At 35.9% G+C, this 25,418-nt stretch overlaps 1 protein-coding gene across 1 annotated transcript in view; it reads left to right on the top strand.

The window, feature by feature from the left end:
* Positions 1 to 4,615: 4,615 nt before the first annotated feature.
* Positions 4,616 to 25,418, top strand: part of LOC134669417 (cytochrome P450 4C1-like) — a 52,750-nt gene continuing 31,947 nt past the window's right edge. Inside the window, exons 1-4 of the mRNA XM_063526988.1 lie at positions 4,616 to 4,730; positions 10,923 to 11,078; positions 20,448 to 20,557; positions 22,345 to 22,435. Coding sequence (XP_063383058.1) covers positions 4,628 to 4,730; positions 10,923 to 11,078; positions 20,448 to 20,557; positions 22,345 to 22,435 — 460 coding nt within the window. The 5' untranslated portion in view covers positions 4,616 to 4,627. The remainder of the gene's footprint in view (positions 4,731 to 10,922; positions 11,079 to 20,447; positions 20,558 to 22,344; positions 22,436 to 25,418) is intronic.

The following is a 25,418-nucleotide window of genomic DNA, read 5'->3' on the forward strand; positions in this document are numbered from 1 at the left end:
CTTTAACCCTTCGTGTGCAGAATTCCTGTAGCGGGGAGGAAATAAAATGGCCACGTCTGCGCCTCTATTTTACACTTTTTGCCACGTCTGCCGGGGTTGGGTGAGCCAACACAGCATTGCCCAATTAAACATGGAATTATGAAGTTTCTATAGGGACCGTGCGCGTTGGAGGGTCTGCCATATTGTGGTCTGAATCAGAAACAAATGTGCACATGTACATTGCCAAAGCAAGTGCTACCATCTACCGTTCGCGTCGGTACGTTTCTTTGTGCATAGTAGGTTTTCCCATCTTGTGGGAATCATAAACGACACATTTAACGCCTCGCGCCAAAAATCTGACGGCTCCTATGCTGCCCCCTAAAGTGCATGCACGGGGCCTATAAACCTAAAAGTTTGTTGACGATACTGAACAACCTGTAGCCTATCCTTGTCTAATGATCTCGCATTGTTATATTTGAATGCAGTGGAAACATTTTTGACAGTCGTTTTTCCATCAAGACCTTTTGTGCCCCAGCGAAACACCAGCAGACGCGCCGATATTGCAAAATGGCCTCTGACACAAGAAGGGATAAGAAAAAATATTTTCTCAAACATGCAATGAAATATTGATGTTATGTTCCTTATAATAGGCTGCGAAGTATGACGTTTCAGGTGCGGCTAGGACAAAAGGTCGTTAATGGAATTTCATACACATCTTGCAGGCCTAGGCCGGCAAAGTCCTCTTTTTTAATTTTCATTTCACAGATATTTGTGACACAGCATCGTGGCATTCATCCATTAAAAAAACTAGAGGCAGTTATTGCTTTATGGTTCGTAATGACACTCTGCCACTACGCCTATAAAAAAAAAACAAAAAACAATGTTTGCTATAATTTGCAGTTTTATTTGTATAAAATCAACATGAACTTAATAAATAATACATTCTATAATTTTAAATTATAAATTTAACTACACAAATAAAAATCTTTAAAATATTTCATCTAAACGTTAGCGGTAAAAAGGTCTACTCAAACACGCGTAATGATTTTTTTAATTGTTATGGAGGTAAAGTTGAAAAATATTCATTCTGTTTTATTGGATTTATGGTGCGTTGTTGATTTTTTGACTTTAATATGAGTTCCGACGAAATAATGAAATTAATATTAATTGTAATCGTATGTGTTGGAATTGGCAGCGTAAGCAGAATTGATTTTAAATAACTTGCTGCCTCTGCCGCTAAGTCAAAGACGAAGTATATATAGTAACAGCACCAGTCATGGGACATTTAAGAGGAAATTTGGAGTATTTGTGATATTTCCCTAATACATGTGAATGGTCTACCGCTTAGCGTATTGAAAGATGAAAGTCCTACCCGTCTTTCATGTTTCAGGCGTGTTGTATCAAAGATACTGCAATGAGTTTCCACATACTGAACAAATCAAAACTATGCTATTTTTCTCCAGTCATGGACACCAAAGCTCCAGTAATGGGCCCCCAGTAATGGACACTGCTCTATCAGTATAAAATATTGAAATAGGTTATCAGATCTGGTCCATGTTATCATAATATTGCATTATCATCCGATTTGCATATTTAATTACGAATACAAAATTTCAACTCAATCGGAAAACAGGAATGTGGCTCAAACTCGGCTACCAAGATTTGACCCACACTAAAAAACGATATTAATTTATCCGAAGTCCGAGCATACCTCCTGGTTGACATATTTCGTAACTACATTTTACTTCTGTATTGTTTAAACATGAAATGATGGCATGGCAAGCATCATTATGTAAATTGCCCATTATAGGAGGTATGCAGTTTTACAGCTCCTATAATGGGATTGGGCCAAATACAACTATTTTTTTACATCTGTGGAGTCACAACATAGTATGTTGTATACCTTATCTCATGGTAAATGCAATTAACAAAACACATTCTAGTTTTCAGCAAGTATTAATTAATTAAAATTTAATAAATTAACTCACCTCTCTTAGCGAAGTTGTTAAGAATTCGTAGTGGTATTTTTTTTCAGTGACACGACAACTTTTGGGTTGACGCCAATTTCTTAAAAAACAACCAAATTTAATAAAAATTCAAACTGAAACAGCTCTAGGACTCTTATTTATGATAATATACAGGCAGTGTTTATAAACTACTTTTAGACACTTATTTTACAGGATTTGTGGTTTTTTGTCCCATTACTGGTTCCACGCCCATCATAGGGTACACTACTATATATGGTTGCTTATGGCAATTTTATTCTTTGAGAAACTAAGAAAAATGGCTTACAGTTTATTAGAAACAGTTTTGTGGCATATTTTAAATGAATGTAACTACAAATTCGTCAACACTGTGGAAATTATACTTATTTACTCCATGCATAAAGCAACGATGTATGTGAAACATGATATCAACATGAAAGACTATGTAAACCTTTGTGACGAAAACGACAGTCAGACGGATACAAGGCGAAAAAATCAAAGATACGTGAAAATATACGGGTAGTAAAAATACACGACTCGTGTAAAACATACGCGTGATAATGATATAGGTACGTGTTGGTTATATTTTGGGTGTAGTTTACTTTTAGTTTTTTCTATAAATAAAACTTGGGTTTCGTGGATTTTTTATTTTATTTATTTCATTGCATGTTTGAGAAAAGCACTATACATACCTCGGCGGGAAATGGGGTTGCCCGCGCTCAGACCTATCCTATATGTCTAGGTCTATATGTCTTCGGCCGGCAACCCCTTTTGTCCCGGCCTCTGTAGTAATGTACTATTTTACAATCAAGCATTTTTCGTAAAAAGATATTAAGTAGAAATTACGATAAAAGAAATATCGTGCTGTCTACAGATTCTGAGTGCAATTAAATATGATATATATATACAGTGAAACCTGGATAAGTGAGATCTCAAGGGACGATCAAATTTGTCTCACTTAAAGAGGTTTCCCACTTACCCAGGCTCCCAGTTAGCCAGGTACAAATAAATTTCTATCTCATTTACAGAGGGTTCCATTAATAGAGGTGAGAATAGAGTATATATCAGTTATAGAGGTGGTTATTAAGGTAATTAGTAATTAGGTATCTTTAAAAATAAATAAGGTAAAAATAATCCTTGTCCCTAAATATTTTTTAAGTCTGTTTAAATATTTCTTTGAATTTATTTTGAATGATTCTCCAAAGGATAGATATTTCAACATTAAATTAAATTTGATACGGACTTCATTGCGTATTAGAAATTCAATAAATGAAATTTAATTTTTTCGTGTTACTTATCAAAATTTCAGCTTTCGTTTCGGTAGTTTTAACTACTTACATAAATTAACTAAATCAAAGTTTGAAGTTGTTTAGACACAATTAGGCAAATGCGGAATTTGTGGATAGACTAAGAGTTAGTAAGAATACGGAAATTGTTTAATGAAGTTCAAGTTAGAGAGGTCATAGATTGACGTTATCTCAGATACAGAAGTCAATTCCCTATAAAATTCTAAAAAACAATTAGGAAAATGTAATCTTATAAATATAGTCTCAGTAAAATACACTCTCTGTCTCAGTTATAGAGGTAAATGTGACTATAAAATCACAACAACAAATCCCAGTTATAGAGGTTCGTTTTATCTCAGTTACAGAGGTAATTCAGTGCTAAAGTGTCGGGACCGCACCATGAGTCCCAGCTATAGAGGTTTCTCACTTATCCAGGTCCCACTTAACCAGGTTTCACTGTATATATATATATATAGGTACCTATTAAAGTCGAGATAGAAGAAAATGAAAATTGAAGGATGTCGATGTTTTACGTTTGTGAATGAATTATTTAAATACATGATTGGCAATGGAAACGTAGTGTTATATATTAATATATCTCGTCGGCGTAAGATCTTTTTCACATGCTGCTCTCCTGCAGCTGTTTTCTCATAGGCGCCTTCCGACATTTTCTGATAATTTCAGTCGTGGTGTCGGAGACCCCCCATCAAACCATACGTAACCAGTTATTCGAGTTTCCAATAATCGGAAATTCTTTTCGATGTCTTGTTTTTTGTTCCAAAAAATGTGACGGAGTGCTTTTTGTATGGGGTGGCATTTAGTATTTAATTTTTCTCAAGAAAATTTTATTATTTATAATCTACAGCTAGAAAAACATGCAATAGCACTCAACTTTTTTTATTTATTTGATAAAAGACGAAAAAAGAAGCGTGACACAGTGGTCAGAAGCAAAACGAAATGAATTTTTACCCTTTTGTCAAAGTAATCGGTTATAACCGACATGCACATGGCCGGTTTTAAGTATCCGACGGGTCGCCTTGTTTTTGGAGGACATAATTAACATAATTATACGGAGATTTATAAATTCATCAAGTTCTGAAACAGCTGCTAATTTTCTTGGCTGAAAATTAAATGTCTGCGCCGAAACTTGTTCGTAAAATCTAAAATTCACGCAATCGAAGACCTTTTGATGTCCCTATTTAGTATTTAAGACAGTGACTAGTATTTTTTTAACTTCATTTCAAATTACGCACGAAAATCAAAAGTTTTATTAACTCATATTAAACAGTGTTTTGAGCTCTGAATCAAAAACCTAACACCTTGTACATATCGATAATAAACCTTCCTAAATCGTCACGACAAAAAAGTCTCGTCACGATGTCACGACTATTGACTATACTGACCACGACTTGTCACTCCAGCGATAAACAAGCCGGTAGTTTGTCGCTATCTCCGCGACTACGTGCGGGTACCGATAAACGTGAGTTTCTTTAGTGCGAATATAATACTCTATTCTGTTCGTACGAGTATAATATTCGTACGTACAGAAATAGTACAAAGGCTGGGAAGTAAGGGGTTGCCGGCCGAATGCATATAGACGGCGGATAGTTATGAGGCCGGCAACCCCTTTTCTCGCCGAGGTATGTATAGTTCTTTTATTAAACATGCAATGAAATATTAATAAAAATTGATGATGATGATTGTTTCATGTCCTAATGTGATAGGATATTCAGTGCGTGTGGTTCTTAAGGGGAAGGGAATTTTATTATTTTTACGCTACAACGCAGCACGGTTTAGGAGATACAGCCATAAAGATTTTTTAAACTTTTTTTCGTTTTTTGTTAAATATTAATTAAATAGGGGTCTTATAAAGAAAAACGAAAATTTTATTATTTTTGCTCTACGATGCACGGTTCAGGAGATACAGCCCTAAAAAGATGGAAAAAAAAAGAAATCGAAACATAAAGCAAATACTGCCTGTAGTTTTTTTTAATGATTGAATGCCACGATGCTGTGTCACAAATATCTGTGAAATGGAAATTAAAAAAAATATACTTCCCGGCCTAGGCCTTCAATTTTGTATGAAATTCGAGTTGCTCTGTAACAAGGACATTTCGTTTCGACAAAATATTTAGAAACATAAACTAAAAAAAAAGAATTACTCAAATCGGCCCACAGATCTCGGAGTAATCGGTGAACACACATAAAAAAACATAGCCACAACCAAATTACAGAACTTCCTCCTTCTATGAAATTGAAGTCGGTTAAAAATCGACGGAGCCGGAAAGCGACAACCTCGATTAGCGCAACGAGCCGAAAGTTGATGGTTTCCGTACGGATAACATAAAACACTTTTGACAACACAACCCTTCGCATCTTAATTACTTTGCCACTCTTGTTGATAAGATGCGACTTACTCATCAGTTTTTGGTGAATAAAGAGAGATGTGGTGAAAATATTTTACCTATACCTACTCTGTATCTTTAGGTAGGTACTTAAGAGCCCTTCAACCATAGACTTACAATACAGGGTGAAATTTAAATCACTGGCCATATTCATTCCCGGCACTAGGTTACACTTAAGGAATCTATTTAGCGAAAAAAAAGAATACACTTTTTTTTAATTTTCAGTTGTGGTCACCCTAATACCACAAATGTAAACAAACCTAATAGTAGGTTTTAACAACAACATCAGCAAAACCCTTATCTGACCTTCACTAAACCTTATAATCGTTGCAATAGGGTCCACCCAGTTAGTGTTGGCGATGGTAGGCAGGTTTATCAATTTCGAGGGTAGTCTAAACTAAACCATTCCGCGCTAGCGGTAAACATAACGGTAAGCATAAATGATTAGTCACTCGTCACTCGCCAACCTTAAAATAATAATCGCGCGCGTACTAAGGTTAAAAAAAATGTTTTCGAACCGGGAATATTACGAAGTGGTACGGTGTTATTGACCGAAGCGAAGCGAAGGTCTACGTTTTGACTCGGGCATTTTGCTTTCGTATGTCCGGATGTTCTCCTCTACAGGTCGCAATTCTTAACCGATTCTCGTGAAATTTTGTGACCGAATTTTATGACTAAATAAAATTTTTTTGTCAATCCGGTTTTTGGAATTTTTTAAAAATGGCGGAGTCGTGATACCTGGCGCCTAAACAAATAGTCGTATCGATATCATAAGCCTATTTTCTTTTTGAAACATGTTTACAGAGTTAATAGCAAAAAATGCAGAAAAAAATTATCGCTGGTTTAGGCGGTATTTAGATATTTAATTTTAACTAATTTTAATTTGAGAAGGAGTAGCTAAATTTCGTCAACCCATCTAAGAACTATTTGGCTCAGTTTGTAAACGTTCGCTTTTTCTGTTTGCACAGAGGGTCTGGGTTCGATCCCCAGTAATTGTATGCTGGGATATTATAACTTTTTGTATTTTTTTACACATAAATTTCGTATTGTTTTTCTTTAATTTACTATACACCGTGTTTTTATTGAATTCCGTTAATTTTGTAAGCAGGTTCGATAGTTAAGGTTTTAATTGTCAAATTAGATTCTCTAAATTCTTCTAAACAACGAAGCCATACATTTACTCAGTTTTAAGCTCAGCTCGCGAGGTCTACAGCTCACAGAGCCACTAGTTTATTAAGTGGTGAGTGTTTACGTGGTGCACAAAGATTATACGAAATGGAATCCGTTCCACGCCTTCGCAGACAAGGATTGAATCCAAGAGTACCATCTCGTGGGACTTTCGTTAATTGCGTCGATTTTTAATCAAATGTACGTAAGTTGATTCAATTTTTCAAATACGCCTGAATGCAAAGATTCCTGACCTAGTTTTTACTCATTGTTTTTAAGCCACGGACGTTTTGTTAATAATCATTAGTCAGAAATAACATTTTAGATTAAAAATGGGTTGCCTTTGCATTTTGACGGTTCTAAGCCCGTTAATATGAAAGGAAAAATTAGCAACTTATGTAGGTAATCTCGCTGCAATAGGGTTCATAATTGGTGACGCGATTGCAAACAGCGGGAGGGGCGGGATGTCAATGACCTTAACTGATAAGAGAGAAGCGGGTGTAGTGGGTAGTTGTCGGTTCACCATGACGTACGAGGTTTTTAGGACAACTTGATGATGAGTTATTTCGGAAAAAATGTACTGAGCGGTATTAAAAGAAAAAACACGTGTTTAATATTTTTTCGAGTTCTTTCGGTTGTTTCAATTTGGCCAGTGAATTAAATTTCACCCTGTATATAGAGACGGGGTCTCAGCGAGCTGTCACTGTTGCCACTTTTGTTTAGTGTACGATTAACAATTTAACACCACCTTGCTGTAGCCATGTCGATAAAGTCATATCGATAAACTATCGACATTTCTTACAATTTTAATTTTACTTCAAAGGTTTGACGATATCTAAAATGAACAAAAACGCTTTTATTCTTTATTGTGGTTATCAGATCACAATTTTATCGTCACGCCCCAGCAGGGAACCAAGGGAAAGTTCAGATATTTAATTAAAATACATAAACACCTACTAAGATATGTGTTCCGCAATAATTGAAATATTTCATATATTCTAATATATTTATTATTCATTAGCATTTCAATTATGTATATTATTTATTTATTTAGAAATTTAATTCAGGCAACAAGGCCCATATTACAAATACCTTACAGACTAACATACATAATGTATTTTATAAACTTAAAACTAAACACTATTTAGTCGACAAAACGTTTATACGTTTTACGTATATGTTTAACAAAGATATTGAAGCTTCAATTAATTGCTATTTCGTTCCACTGTGTAGCATTTATCGATATATAACATGATTAAAATCGACTTTTCACATCCCTAAAAGAGCACACATACACGTTTTTACGCACACATACACAGCCTGGATGCATCAAAAAAGGCAACACTTGATTTGAAGTTCACCTTGTCAACAGTATGGTTGTCCTTTTTTGACAAATGGCATTTTAAAAGAGCGAGGAGAGAGAAAATGATTCTAGCTGCTGCGCCGTCAAAGAGAACAGAAAAGGTAGGGTGTGCCTTCAACGTGCACACTAGCGCCACAGCTAAATAATCGTGATTATTTAAATTTAACGAAAGATATTGAAAAAAGGGGGCCGCTACGTACTCTATTGTGTATTTAAGTACCTTTTGAATACACCAAACTAGTTTTTATGTTGCTGGTTTCGTCGATCTAGGAACTCAAAACAAAATGGCCGTTTTAACTTTGGACGCATAGATTGACGAATCCAGCAACATAAAAGTAAGCAAATAAACTGCATTTAACCAACCAAATACAAAACCACCTGGATCTATCACTCTGAATGACCTGACTTTAACCTACATTATTTGATCATGCAATGTTTTCATCTACCCTCAAATGGCTTAAGAAGCCATTTGAGGGCAGATTTTGTTTACTCTTTTTTTTTATATACCTGAAGATACAGACTATAGGTATAAATACTATAGATATACACGGTGTAACATGAGTAAACCGAATAATTTTAACAGCGTATTCCTGATCATATTTAGAGACAAAAATGTCCTATAAACTTTTTTGAAATTCGCCTAGTTTCAGAGATATTATTAATAAAAAAAAAAGTTTTTATTGTTACATAGTGTAAAAGGCCTTTTTGATGGTGATGTTGCTGCTATGGGACGTAGTCTAAATATCCTTATTGATAGATGTCAAAAAGTGACAAGTAACACTTTGCAAAAAGTAGGTTCTACGAAAAAAAAATGTAAAAATCAATTTTAAGTGACAAGTTTACCAATAACATTTATTTTTTATGTACAAATACATTTAAAAAATTGAAAAAAATCAAAACAAAAAAAAATTTTTTTTCTGGGACTTGACCTAAACTCATATTACATTTTTTACTTCTTTTGCACTCAGAAATGTGTGGTTAAAATTATTCGGTTTCCTCATGTTACACCGTGTATGAAAACTGATACAAACATATTACTTTAGTATAGTTAAAATTTTTCGAACTGATCTTGTTCACTTACCTGTACTAACAATGGCATTGTTCTATTACAATCCTATTATCTGCTTTTGTTCTCATAGGCGCCAACCAATTTGCTTACAAAATAAGTTCGAAGTACATTGCATGTATATTGAATTTTAAACCTTATTTCTTGTCGAATGGGGTTAAAATGGTCTAAAAAGATAATATCATATTCAATCTTTTGGAAAGACACATGCACCTTAGTCACGACAGGGACGTATTCTGGTGTTAAATAAAATATGTAGAAAGATAAAAATGTATAATTATTAATTATAATTTATTATACATATTAGTTAACAAAAATAATCACATTTAATCAAAATCAACAAGTTCTTATACAAATATATTATATCAATATTCAATCTGCGAAATGTTTTACATGCTACTAGAGGCAAAAAAAGTTACATAAGTGTATATATAAAAAAATAATCCCATGTGTCAAAAATCAACAGATTCTTATACAAAAATATGCCTATAATCTTAACACACACAATTTGATAACAGGCCAGGTAATTATTTTTTATTGGTGTCCCGCTCGCTCTTTTATTAGGTATACTTTTAGGTATAGGTCAGAAAAAATTACCACTAAATAACATTCCGACATAAACAGATAAACCACGTGCTTATCAATTGCAACAATGCGAGTACGACCCTGGCGGCACATCTGTTATCTCTAAATGCAAAACGTATGAAGTGTTATTCTTACCTTCAAAGCAATTTTATCCTTATGATAAGACTATAGAGCCGATAATATAATGAAGTTTTATGGTATCTCATAGCTGTTTTTCTACTGAGTGCATTCTTTTTGAGTGTCGATGGTGGTTAAATGCAAAAAAGTTAGGTTAGCCATTATTTAGTTAGTGTATTTTGTAGTCTATTGTTTAAAGAAATAGAGTCGTTAATCTATACTAACATTTCAAGGCGGTTATAATCCGCTTTTACTACGAGGTGATTATCCTAATTTGTGGTTTACCATCCACCAGATAATAGGATTGTAATAGAACAATGCCATTGTTAGTACGGTAAGTGAACAAGATCAGTTCAAAAATTTTTAACTATAAGTACCTATTCCGTTATCAGAGAAGATAATATTATTTTACGAGCGGCACGAGTGCGAAATAATATCTGAGGAAAGTAATAAAGTTTAATACCTACAAGTAAAAATGAATACCGCAAAAGTATAAAACTTTGCCCTTTGCAAGCGAAGGAGAAGGAGGTTTTAACTGTGACGCGGTGGGCAAAATTATGTTAAAGGGCAAAGTAAAAAAAAAAAAGTTTTTTATTTTTAAAGTACTTACTATTATCAGTATAGACATGCCTTTTTCTAGACGTGGAGTAATTGTAAGATGTATTGTTCTTTTTGGCTAAGCGGGACAGAGAAAAGTGTACCTACACATGTCATTTCCCTTTTCCCTTTCCCTCTATCTTTCAACTAAACGGTATCAGAATATTCAGGATATTGAAGGAAAAGGTAATTATAATTTCCATATATGTAATATCAATATTCAGAGAGGAAAATGGTTTGTATGGTTTGTATTTATCATTACAAGATACAAGATATTTATTCATAAACAATGTCAATTGTGTTTGAATACATAGAGTAGAAGCATAAACATTATTCTGTCATTATTAACATTATTTCTATGTACTATTCCAGAATATCGTACCATGTTCTGGGTGACCATCATCGGGGCTGCCCTATTATGGATCGCCTGGAAGCTGCTGGCAGACGATGATCCGCTGGACAAGCTACCAGGGCCGAAGAAATGGCCAATTCTGGGCAATCCGTTCATCCTGTCCATGACGTCACAAGGTACCTAGATTAACTTTGAACGTCAAAAACCATGGTCCCGGGCGTAAGCGAGCTAATGTAAACCTTTATATAACACCTACAGTGGTACATGGCGCGGTGGGCACGACTAGTAACGACGACTACGTTCTTAGCGTTCAAAAGGTTTAAAGCGGCGTAAGAAGTCATGCCCGTGACGCCAAGAACGCTTATTACGAGTGCTATGGCTATGGCGTACGTGGTCAAAGTAACCTTCGACGTCCCCAGTACAGTTTGAATTTGATAATGATAACATATAGTGATGTTGTCCGCACGAGCTGAAAGCGCAAAACGCGTCTGTTACGATCAGCCGGCCTAGCCAAGGTTATAATCGCTATCGCTTCGACAACGAAAAGCAATATGTCTCTCTATCACTCTTCCATATTAGTGCAACAGTGACAGTTGCGTTTCGATCGCTACGGAGCGTAAGCGATCGGCATCTTGGCTACGTGGCCAGGACAGATACGACCGCTAGGTGGCGACAGCGCCACGCGCTGCTTATGGCTAGCCACCAAAATTGGTGTGGAAGGGATGTACTTGTTGCAAAGCGACGAAATTGCGGAGTGAGCCACGCCTGGCCTAAGTATGAATTGGCCTTCGAATTCATGAAACACAAAGTTGTCTTTCACACTTATCAAAACAAGATAAACTCCTTAACAAATGGTTTAATCACAATCGGCTTAGTGCAATCGTGGAGACAAATTGAGTCTGTAATTCCATTATCCCCTCTGCTTGAAACTTATTGAACCCTTAAGTAATTTGTAATTTGATTGTAATTTCTATCTAATCCTTTCACAGTGATTAAAACCAAGTACATTTATCAACCAAATCCTGCTTTAGGATTGCGATTCATCAACAAAGTTTCACCGTAAATCTGAACTTTGAATGAGTTTGACAATCCAAAAGGTTTCGAAATCTCAAGAAGCTCTCGCAAAGAAAGTCGTGGAATTCATTATATTTATAAGATAAAATTAAGTTGATAAATAGATGTCCCTTTTCTGTACATTATAACTTATAATAATATATAATTTATAAGCGTTGGTGGCCTAGCGGTAAGAGCGGTAGCGGACTTGCAGTCTGGAGGTCGCGGGTTCAAACCCCGGCTCGTACCAATGAGTTTTTCGGAACTTACGTACGAATTATCATTACTTGTTAGTATTATTTTCATGTGAATATACATTCTAATATTATTCAATTCTACATATTAATCTGTACGAATTGTCATAAAAATAGCTAGTATATAGGTATGTACATACTCATTCTTTATATGATTATCTCATTATGAAATTACACTAAATTATTCTCATTATGTACCTACTTATGTCACATTAAAACCTAATTAAAAATTTTTAAAATCGGCCTAAGTGGCATTCGGAAACTCACTTATTATTTCTTAAGAAAATTCAAAGTATCGATATTTTTACTCAATTCTATCTCTTGATGTCGTCGTGTGGAAGGTTATTGAGGCTCATTGTGTGTATACGACAGGACGTAAAATTAATATCGCAACAAACGAACCGTACCTACTCAGTTTACGAAGGTGATGATTTGATGAAAACACAACGGCATCTAACAGGCCGTTTATATGACCCGTTCAAATTTATGAGCTCTCGGGTCTGTATTTTACACCACATTACCGCCTGCCTTTTTCTTATTCTACGGAAATTTTATTTCTTTTCACGACACGTCATGGTTTTAACGTCGATATATTTTACGGTGCGATCGTGAGCGGATCTATAATTATTGAACGGTTACAATGTTGTGGACGATTTATGGGAGTTGTACAGTAAAGTGTAAAAATATGTGTGCACACATCATACTCAAAAATATGTCCCATAGCTCTTATGTCAGCGAATTAAGAACTATCAGACATTTATTTGAGTAAGTTATATGCTCCCATATTTTTGCACTTGACATACGGTCGAACGTATTAATTTCTTACCTATTTCGTACCTTGTCACAGTGACAATCAAAATAAAATTCAGCGCGGCGCGCTCTTTCTTTCTTCCGTGTAATAAGTTTTTCGCAAAAATTTCATTTTTGGTACAAGCTTTTATCGCTGACTGTACTTTTCTTACGACAGACAACTAATGCTCATCGAGACAATTCTAAAAACCCCTAACACAATTAGGTTACGTTGTTTCATCACAGAGTTCCTATGGCCACCTCCTGTCTCCATCATCAGATCAGCTCGATGGTACCATAATATTGCATTGTCATCCGATTTACACACGCATGCAAAATTTCAGCTCAATCAGAAACCGGGAAGTGGATCAAATTTAACTTGCAAGATTTGATTACAGACAGACAGACAGACAACGGTCAGGTGAAACTAAATAAAAGCTTGTAAAATTCGCTAGAGACCTCATACCATTGTCACTGTACCTTAACCCACTATTAGCTAATCTACTTTAATAAAACTCATCCAGAATTAATTATAAATAAATAAAAATAAATAAATTTGGCCATGTGATCGTCTAGTGAAATTAATACGTTGTGAACCTTAATACCCTTCGTCTTTTATGTGCAGACTGATTAGATTTGGATTTAAAATACTACCCCTAAAATACCCTATGTAATTGTAAATATTTCTACTGTATTTCTATATTATAACACTATCATATGAAAAAAATTAAATAATAAATTATATTTTTTAGAATTTATCTTCTACCGAGCCCTACCGTGACCAGTTACCATGAACAGTAGTGTAAGCCCTTGTTGTTTGTAATTATATTTTCCTTTTATATCCATTCGCTAATCTAGCTAGCTAAAGGAAAATATATATATGTAAATGTTGCAAAAATTAATACGTACAAACATACTTTATCTACTGTCACGCCTCGGATGAAGTCGGGTCTCTAAACTAAATAATACCTATTTTATTTTGTTTTGTTTTTAATAGGTATTCCTAAACACTATGTAATATTTACTTTTATCTGCGTTTCGGAACCTATTTTCAGACAAGAAGAAACGCCAAGAAACTTATCTGAATATACTATAAATATATGGAATACTGAAGCGATCGTCTAATAAACATGACTTTTTAACCCTTAGATACCCAATATAGAAAAGCTCAAATTGTCACTAGTGAACTGCTTCGCCTGTCACTAGCTCCCTATAACAAAATTATTTAGTATGTCCTCAAATAACTTTGTTCCCCTATCTCACCAAATATAAAAATGTATTACCTTTAAATCATATTTAATATACGAGCCTCAGTAACCCATCCATATGCTACTAAAACTAGACTTTAATTTATTCTGTATTTTAAAACAATTAACACTCTAATGATTTTAACACTGTATGTAACCAAAATACATGTGAAAGAATAAATAATAATAAAGAAAGAAATAATAATTAACCCTAACACCCAAATAATGACTCTACCCTAACTCTACCCCTAATTTCACCTATTCTAATGTGTAAGACTAGAAGCGAACCTCTAGTATTACAGGGGGGGGGGGGAAGTGTGTGAGAGGGACCCTAATTTAAGCTGTAAACGTTCGGCCGACAAAACCGAGGTATTGCAAACCCTAGTGTCTGTGTAATTTGCCTCCCTCCGCAGTATAGGCCGTAGCCAAGGGTACTGACGAATAAGGCGCCCTATTCCAAATATAAAATGTGATTATATAAATATATATAACAAGACCACGCTTCTTCAATTACCAACAGATTTCAGTGAGTAAAGATTACTCTTAATGATCCACACGTGAGATCCTCACATCCCTCTGTCAGACCTTGAAGAGAACGTAAGAGGTATAATCGTCACCTGTGTAGGTAAAAAGGTTGACGCCAGGCCCCTCTCGCGACCTGGACCTAACACTCTACTGGATTCCCGGAAAAGCCTGCTTATCACCGCTAGGTTAGGCGTTTTCGGTTGATTGACCGTGCAATCAGACACTAATCTGGCTCTAAAACACAAAAACACCAAAACACACGTAAGTATTTACACTGAACTAGCAATTGAACAGTCTGACAAAAAGCAGCATAGTAGCTACGTAATGTCAAACATTCAACCGTAAAAATAACACCTTTGTTTTAACGTCTACGGGCGAGCCAGAGATCGTGACAATCCGACGGACAAAAATAGAATCACCCGTTCCCAGCTTGGCGTGGGGGTATTTATAACCATAAAAGACATTAACGAAACGCGTTTGACGCATTTGACGCGTTAGGCGCACTTCAAAATAAAAACTTTGTTATTTATTTCCTTTAAACTCGAGTTCCAATCTTGAGTAGTTTTAGCAAAGAGATGTGAATCCCATAAGACAAGCAAAGTCAAAAGAAACCCCTTGCCTCGGAAATCAAGACAAAGCCACTCTCTAACAGATGGCGCCACTCTCTTGATATTCAACAATTCTAATGCACATCAATGTAAAAAACATGGATCAAAACACATGGCGTTCCAAAATTAATAAAAATCATTTATGTCTATATGTAAATATATATGTTTTATTGATATTTTTATACATTTTCATCTTTAGTTTCAATACTGCGTCAACAGATGGCAGCATAATCTTCGTGACTACAAAATTCACCGACAGTAATTATCTATACACATTCCATTCTCTTTGGATTCAGCGAATCAGTTTTTCTGATTAATGGCCCACTACAAACTTGACTCAGTTAAGTTTTTGTTTGTTGTTTCGAATTTCTCGTGAGAATGTTTTGCTGTTATTTAAAATTAATTTACTGAATGCATATATTATAGTTACTTACATGTATTTATTTTAAGGCGCTCTTATACTGGAGTTTTACGTTTCCGAGGGGGTGAAGCAGACGAGTGGTAGAACAGGCGGGCGGGCGCCCCGCGCGCCCCGCCGCACCATTCTCACGCAGCACGTCTACGTCCTTATTCTGGCGCCATCGGTATTCTGAATATTCTGATTTGTCAGTTCCGGGATTTTTTCCGGCAATTAATATCGAATAAGGTTTATTAGCAAATTCGTATTTTAATGAGTACTTAATGAAATTATATGTATACAATATGAGAGTATACCCCGACAAACTAAGAAACTAATCAAATTATACCCAATTATTATGAGGCAGAAATTAGTACTTACTTACCTACCTTAAAAATATAATAGAGTTAGACCAAGAAAATTCTGCAATGATTTTGATTGCACACGCAGTGCAAGTGTTATTTTGAACGACAAACCTTTATGAAATTATGATTAACACTTGCACTGCGTGTGCAATCAAAATCGTCGTAGACTTGGTCTAATTCTAGAAGTCAATTTCGGGCAAGTAGGTATTGAAAATAAGGAAGAATACTGTAGTTCGTTTTTTTAGCATTAGAAAGTACTTGAAAGAAGGTAAGCGATCTTGACATGTCTTTTAATTGAATAGCGCTTTTTAAAAATCAGTAACTATTAAGTTTATGAAAGCTTATTTTATATATTAGGACTTTTATTTTATATAAAATCAATCAACATTTGCATGATGTGTCACATCCCCGTAGCTGCAGGCGTCCATAGGCTATGGTGAATGCGGGTCGTATGCTTGCTTTAAAAACAGCATTTTTTGGAATAAATTTCCATAAAGCACGGTACGGACTTGGCGGAAATAAGGTAGAAGTACCAGTGCTCAACGCTGCACTAGTATTCGACACGGGCACTTTATGTCAAAGTGACAAGAATTAAATTTGAATACAGAAAGATCGTCGCCGTTCAAATTTAACCTATATTACTTTGACATAAAGTATAGTGTGTAGCTTTCAAATAGAGCTCAACGGCTAATCCTATTGTCTATTGTTAAGTAAAACCGCACGTGCTACTTACCTGCAAAAAAGGGTCTTAATTATTTTATTTGGCACCTGGCCGCGTAGCCAAGATGCCAATCGCTAACGCTCCGTAGCGATCGAAACGCAACTGTCACTGTCACACTAATGAAGAAGAGTGATAGAGATACATAATGCTTTTCGTTGTCGAAGCGATAGCGATTGTAACCTTGGCTAGGGGGCCTGAGCGCGGGCTAAGCCAACGCTAAAAAACCAGTGTAGGTGCGCTCTCCGATAACGCGCCTTTGTTACGCATCTCGATGACACATTTTAGACTGGTTCTGTAGCGTTCGACTCGCCGGCATTCAGTAACTGAAGTACGTATTTTTTATGCAGGTGGTGGGATAAGGGCAGGGGAAAGAAGAAGGTTGTAGCACGTGGCATTAGCGGTTTTACTTAACAAAAGGATTAGCCGTCGAGTTCTATTTGAAAGCTACACACTATACCCATGTCGAATACTAGTGCAGCGTCGAGCACTAGTACTTCTACCTTACCCAATCATCATTCATCATTCTCTTGCCCTTGTCCCATTCACTTTAGGTCGGCGCAGCATGTCTTTCTCTTCCACACCTCTCTGTCGCCCGTCATTTCATCATTCACTTGCATTCGTTTCATATCATCTCTCACACAGTCCATCCACCTTTTCCTCGGTTTTCCTTTCCTCGTACTTCCCTCCACATTCATTCGTAATACCTTTCTCGTCACATGACTTTCATCCCTCCGCATCACATGCCCGTACCACGCTAGGCGATTTGCCCTTACTTTTTCTGTTATGGGTGCAACTTTCAGGCTTCCTCTTATATATTCATTCCTAATCCTATCCATTCTCGTCACGCCACACATCCATCTCAACATTCTCATCTCCGCTACATGCAATCTACCTTACCCAATATTAAACAGAAAACCATTTTAGGCATTTTTCGACCACTTCCCTTAAAACGCATGTAGGTAACTCGGAAACTAAAAGCGGTGAAATGATGGTGGTAACCATACACTAAACACTCACACATATGTATTTGAAATCCGTACACATATGTTTAAAAATGATTAAATTTGATTAATTTAATAGCCTTTAATAAAATATGTTTACACAATTTATCAATCGTGACTGAATTCCGGATTGGTTAGATGGGTGTGTGCCTTTGCTTCCCAACTTGTTATAAAATGACAATATGATGGGCGAATGTCTGAAATGTCACAGTAATTAAGAATTATTTTGCTTTTCTTCGTAAGTATGTTGAAAAACATTGTGTGTATAACATTATTTGCATATTTATACAGTGATTACCCATTTTATGAAACGTCGACTAAACTAGCATAGGTCCGACGCTGGCAGTGGCCACGGGCGTACTGGCGCGGGGAATGGGCGCAAGGTATTGCCGCGTAGGGTGTAATTTAGTAGGCAAAAGTTGAATTCATAAAATTATGAATGAAAAGATTAACGTATCGATAAAAGGACCAGCAATAACGAAGATTTACTTAAAAGCTATCGAATGAGGTAAGTTTCATATCCATTTTCGTCGTATTACTTCTAAAATATGGATCAAAAGACAGCTTTAAGCATGTTTTCAACTTAAGATTCTATCGAGAAAATAATGAGCCGTTGTGTTTCTGACAAGCAATAACGTAGTTCAAGGACTAAAGTTATACATACTAGAAAATAAAGCATGAAGTCCTTGTAAAAGTCTGTAAATATGTTTACAAAAAAGCGCATTTTACTACACACCGCGCCATTAACATTTGTATATAATAATTGAGGTTTTAAAGTTTATGAAAATAATATAGATCGATTGATCAGCTGTGTCAATCATTATTTATGTTAACTAGATCAGCTAGTGCGTCTAGTTACATCACTATGACAAGTGACAAAATCAGTCATAAATTAAAACTGTCGAGTGTACATAGCTTTCATGATATAACATAATTTATTAACATGTACCTACGGAAATGTGTTTTTTAGGGTGCCGTACCCAAAAGGTAAAACGGGACCCTTATAACTAAGATTCCGCTGTCCGTCCGTCCGTCCATCAGTTGAAATTTTCAGATGATGTATTTCTGTTGCTGTTCTATAACAACAAATACTAAAAAGTACGTAACCCTTCGGTGGGCGAGTCCGACTCGCACTTGTCCGGTTTTTTTAATAAGGGTCCACAGCTTTAGCACAGAATAAGTAATAGTATTATCATACAGAACGGACACGCACCGCCCCGCCCCGACTCGGATTACCTCACCCCGCGACTGAGTTCTGACGGACTCCTGACGTACGCTCAGTTCGGCTAGCGACGCCGCGACGCGATGACGCAACGTTCAAAATGCCGGTGTATTGTGCGATGTACGGGTAGTACGGATACCTACTTATTGTAGAAATGAATAATAATATAGTTTTCCAAAGAGACGAAATATGTATCAGTAAATAAGGCTATACTTTTGCGTAATAATAATAATATCATATGAATTAAAACCCGTTCGTTGAATTTGTGAATGTTAAGCCAACATTTAATATTTAAAGTACCTAAGGTAACTAGACCTTCTACACAGATATTCCTCGTAAATGTTTTATTTTTAGTTTAACACTCTTTTCACAAAAAAGAATATTGGTGGTCGCGGGACATTCGCGTTTGATTTTTAATTTAATTTTAAGAATTTAAGAAATAATTATGTATGTTATATAAAATAATCAATAGGCATCAACAATAAGGTACATTTAATAATGGCGTGTTGAAAGTCCAAGTACGTTCAGGACTATAAACTGACAAAGCCAATTCAACAATTGGAGCGAAATAAAACATAAACCTATATTTTGTTAAACATAAACCTATATTTTGTTTTTTTACGTATTTCGGCCGAATTATGCAACGCAGCGGGCCGCTTCGTCGTGTCCTTCCCCGCGCGCCGCACGAGTCAGCCCTAAGCCACTTACTCACATAATGACGCGTGTACAGACGTGCCGTGCACACATATAAACGCAAATGATTTTCTATGTATGGCGTGTCCGCCCTGTGGCTTTAGTTCATGTTTCGAAAATATTTTAAGCTATTTTGATTATGATGGCCAGTTAGAGTCTGTGAGGAAAGAGAAGAGTCGTAGAATGTATTGGTTCGCATATATTTTCCGTGCACAGACTCTAAACAATTTTTTTGAGAAAGTTTATATAAGTATATACCTATGCCAATATTTTTTACTAATACTATGTATTAACATGTATTAAGTAGGTACTTAAAATACTTTCCTAACCTTAACCATCCTTAACAAAAAGATGAAAGAATATCTTTTTCACCTCAGCAGCTCGAACAAGGATACTTTGCTGCTTAAAAACAGTGAGCAAAATGCGATTTTGCTCACTGAGTCATTTTGTCTCACTGAGTGACACAAATTGACATTCAAGTGACCTTTATTGTCAAATGTCATTTCAACATGCGGGGGGGGGGGGTTTCAACTCGCTCCGCTCGTGAATCTATTATAGAATCTTTCGCTGGCACGGGACTCAAAATAAGCACTCGAAGAAATATCAAACTTTGATCTCTTGTTGTACAAATAACTATTCTTGTAGAATAATTAATCGAAATGTCTTCCAGAGGAATATTTCGCCCTAGTGCGTGAATTCGTGAAGCAATATGGCGACCGGTTCGTGTTCAAGATTTTCAACACTCGAGTCCTCAACATCTGCGGCGCTAAGGATACTGAAGTGAGCATAATTATAAGAAGTGAACATATTTCAATATCGTAGAGTGCCATGTATTTCATATAAGACCTTATAAAATAAAATAAAAACAATAAAATGTTAACATAAGATTTGCGCCTAGAGAACATGAGATAATTCAACGATTGTACGGAACCCACGGTGCGCGAGTGAAACGAACTCGCATTTGACCTTTTTTCTTTTAATTTCTTATTATTTATTGTTACGACCCTGTATAAACGCACTTATACACTAACCCCCCTATTCATAAACGCGCTACAAACCTATTAACTAATAAAATAATCGTTTGTCTTCATCTTTCATTTTGACTTATGTATTTGTAAGAAAGGAATAAAACATAATTTAACTAAATCAGGCCCGTAAAGTTTTATGAATAAGGGAGTCACACTGTAAGAACATTTTTAATGTGTATTTAACTCACATTTATAGACTGGTGTAACGCGAATTTCATTCAATTACCTTTATTTACCGACGTTTCGACACAGGCTTCACTGGTCGTGGTCGCGGCTGACCGGTGTCCCAGCAAATCCAAATGTCTATAAATATGAGTTAACATGTGTTCAAAACGCGAAAGTTTTAAATATTACATTTTTAATGTGTACCTACGAGTAATATATTATAACGGTCCCTGACACATCCCTTTAAAACACGGATGGACGGACAACGGTAAGCTTCAGTAATCCGAATGTCACCGCCTCCCCTGAGGACGTAACCCTAAAAAGTATCACAAGACACGCAAAGTAGGGCAAATAAGGAAAAGGCTACAAGGAAAACACGATCAGGAACAATTATTGCGATAAATTAGTTAATGTTAATCCCTCGGGCCGCGGATGGACGCACGCGGCGCGGCGAGCGGCGAATCAAGGCCCCGTTCATTTTCATACATTTGGTTGATACAGCCAGACCGTGAACAGTCTGCAGCGATTTTGATAGCCCACGCAGTGCCAGTGCCATTTTAAACGTCAAACTTCTATGAAATTATGACGTATAAAATAACACTTACACTGCGTAGGCTATCAAATCCGCTGCAGACTTTTCTTGGTGCGACTATAAAGGCGTCGCCTTAGGGGTCGTCCAGAAATCATGTTATCATATTTGGCCTATTTTTGACAACCCCAGTATTGATTTATTTATTTATTTAAACTTTATTGCACAAAACATAAAAATAATGGCGAACTTAATGCCTAATTTAACAATGCCTAATGTATTTAACTTATATTTAACAATATTTGACTCCCCATTCCGTAAATAACGATACTTTTGCCTAAATTGTTTATTGAAAGTACCCTCAAACAATACTATAAAAATTTAAACTTAGTCATGTTTTTAAAAAAACACAAGCATTTTACTTTCCTCGTATTCGAAATGAAAAGTAGAGTGTTTAACTCGGGTAAAAGGCATCATTTCAGCTTCGGACTATTGGCGCTCTCACTGCGTTCGAGCGCCAAACTACCTCGACAGAAATAAGTGCCTTTCATCCGTTGGTTAACAATCTACTATTCAGTAATCTTAAGGGCCACCCCACATTTAGCGTCTTTCGGGAGTCCGCGTCTACAACTCTATGGCCGCTGCTCGACGCAACGTCGACGCAACTTCGACGCAACTGCGCAGCGATGTCATTTTCCATAGCGCTGACCAGACGCCGACGCTCGAAAGACGCTAAATGTGTGCTGGCCCTAATATTCAGAAAGAAAAATGGGAACTAAGTTTGTATGAAAAGACAGTTTCGGGCCGGTCGTACACTGTCGTCTTTAAGATATTTCTTTCTGCAGGTGATTTTATCGCACTCTCGCAACATTACTAAAAGCAGCCATTACAAATTTGTGGAGCCGATGCTTGGGACCGGCTTGCTGCTTAGCACAGGTTTGTTTTCACAAAACATGTATTACCTACTTATAAACGGCCTCTTAGCCTATAATAGTCGATAGTAACCTGCGATCATATATAACCATGGATACCGCCTTTAGGAACATTACCGTTCAAATTCTCGGGCCAAATTAGCACACATACACAATTACGCCTACATTGAAATAAGACGACGCGTTTACAGAGCCTGTAATCAAAGCTGGTAAACGAAATAATAGTCATCTTTATTACACTAATGGTACATAGCTAAGTGTAGATGAAATGCATATAATGTCAATAACTACCAATCAGCGACATTAATCCCCTAATAACCTTCTTGCTGTACGTACTGGCCGCTGAGAGTTCGCGGTTCATATTTGATTAGAATATGACTTGGACAGGGACAGGTTTATGCCATACATTGAAGAACCAGTCAAATAATTCACGTATAATAATTTAATGCAGATTAAAAGATAACTAGTTAAAATATTGTTATAAAATGACAGACTAACTCAACATAAGTAAATATATCATTGTTGTATAAATGTATTCCGCTATAATAAGTATTTTGTATATTTTATTATCAATCTGTATGGCAGTGCGAATTCACGTTCAGGTATAGTCTGTCCGTTTTTCTAAGATCAAGTACGCCATAGTAAATGTAGGGCGAACTTGATCTTAAAAATCGGACTGGCTATACAGTCTGCAAAATTTACACGGGTACACGAATCGGGTCAAAAATATTTGAATAGGCGGAGTCACAATAAATCCCCACTTTCAGTTACAATGGAAATATTTTATATGTATATAGCCGGTCAAGCAAGTTTGTCAGTAGAAAGAGGTGCAAAATTAAAATTTTGTTTGGGACCACACTCGTTCGCGCGCTTACATTTTCTAAATTTGCCGCTCTTTTCTACTGACGGAAATGGCTTGAGAGAGAACCTACATATATGTGACGGTAGAGGGTGGATACGAATGATCAACATTTTCAGATAATGTGTGTATTTGTTAAATGAATTCAGTGGAAGAGTATCTACATATAGGAGACCGGGTATGATTATCTCACGAGTTATATCTCATGAATAGAACATATTCTAGATATCTTTCCAGGCATCCACTTAATTTCATGTCTCTCTAATTGGACAGCTTTTTTCCATAGTTCTCTGCGAATAGCATCTTGTGGGAATCTGAATGGAAAGTAATGTAAAATGATAATATCAAATTTGATTATTAATTTGGAATAATTAGGTAGTTTTTTTTACAGCTCCATCTCATGAAATAAAAAAGGAAAATACAAATCTGTAAGAAAGAATTCATTACTACATTTATAATTATATAGAAAATACCTAAACCAAGCACAAGTTAATAAAATAGTCTACTACATTTGGCATAACACCATCCCTATTATCCTCGCAATTTAAAAAGTCGTATGTTGTTATGAAAGTCGTATGCAGTTGTTACGTTTTAGCTTAGCACGGTAGTATTGAAAACAAATCGTCATGTTTATTCCAAATTTTACTGAAGTTATCTGTTTACTACAAGTGAAAAGTGATTCCACTATCCTTGGTATGAACTAAAATAACTTCTGCACCACTTTACGACACATGAAGACATTTTTAATTACAAAAAAACGTTGTTTTTATAAATCAATTTAGTCATCCGTCACTGACTGTCATCTCGGACGAACTGAAGTTGCGAATCGAATAGTTTGTAAGCACCGCCTACAAACGAATAGTTTACGTTGGGTCATAACTGAGCGGACAGAATACTTCCATGTATATCAGTTCGCTGATAGTAACCCTGCCTACGAAGCAGGAGGCAGGAGATCCCGGGTTCGAATCCTGGCTCCAATTTCACCACGGCTACAATTGTCAGTGACATATGTCGAGCGACAATAATTGTCAATATTGTCAATTATTGTCAAGCGACAGGTGACATATTACAATTTTATAAAATATTTTCTATAGAAATACTTATTATCATGCCGCGATCAGAAAGGGATTAGAAATAACAGATTTCCATACACTTACGTCAAAATCAATATGGATTGACAGCTATCTCAATCCCTTTCTAATCGCGATTCAGTAATACAAACATGACAGGCTTAAACTAATAACGCATAGACAGATAGTCCCCATACGGTGAACCTGCCAAAAGTGAAGCCGAAACACGATGGATGTGTGCGTGCGACGCTCGTGTTTTACGCTCAGCAAACACACACATATATACAAAATATGTTGCCAGTATTCATTTACATCTCTCAAAGTAGGGGATTTTTAAGAACATCCACACTTGGTTATTAATAATTAGGAAGTGTGTAGATTCGATTCATTAGCAAAAACTTTTTGTTTATTTTGGGATTTATACATTTCTGTACTTTGTAATATAAGGTTTAAATAAATAGCTGATAAGTTAGTATTTTATTTTTATTCAACAAAATAAAAGTGCATAAAATAATAAGAATACATTTAAATATGACAGAGCATATTCGACTGTGTTTAGTCGGTTTCCAATGTTTCCATATTGCGTCATTCCGATTTGTTCTATTTTTTTCCTTCCATCTCGCAGACAGCAGATCAGTCAGAAAACTGAAACGAACATTACACATAATAAAAATACTAAATACCTAAATAATTAGCTTAATTTTAATTTTCTACAATTATACAATGAAATTCAATTGAGCGTATTTATTTTAGAATGTAGACGTCATGTCCCATTTGGAGGAAAAAATATTCACTACACTGGCAACATTTAGAAGAAATGGCAGCTGACGAAAATTTAGATTTTTGTATTTACGATTATGTAAAAATATCACCTTAAACTCGGTACTTACGTGTGAAATGTAATATCGGGCGGTTTGTTTTTATTATATGATGTGTTGTGACACCCATTCACTGTAAAAACAACCATCTTTCCTGTAGTTTTTGATTTTTAAACGGGAGGTGTAGACACACCGATTTGACTTTGAGTACTGCGACGGCCGTTCGAATACGACGATACG

Source organism: Cydia fagiglandana, chromosome 12 (genome assembly GCF_963556715.1).
Source record: "Cydia fagiglandana chromosome 12, ilCydFagi1.1, whole genome shotgun sequence".
NCBI classification, from domain to species: domain Eukaryota; kingdom Metazoa; phylum Arthropoda; class Insecta; order Lepidoptera; family Tortricidae; genus Cydia; species Cydia fagiglandana.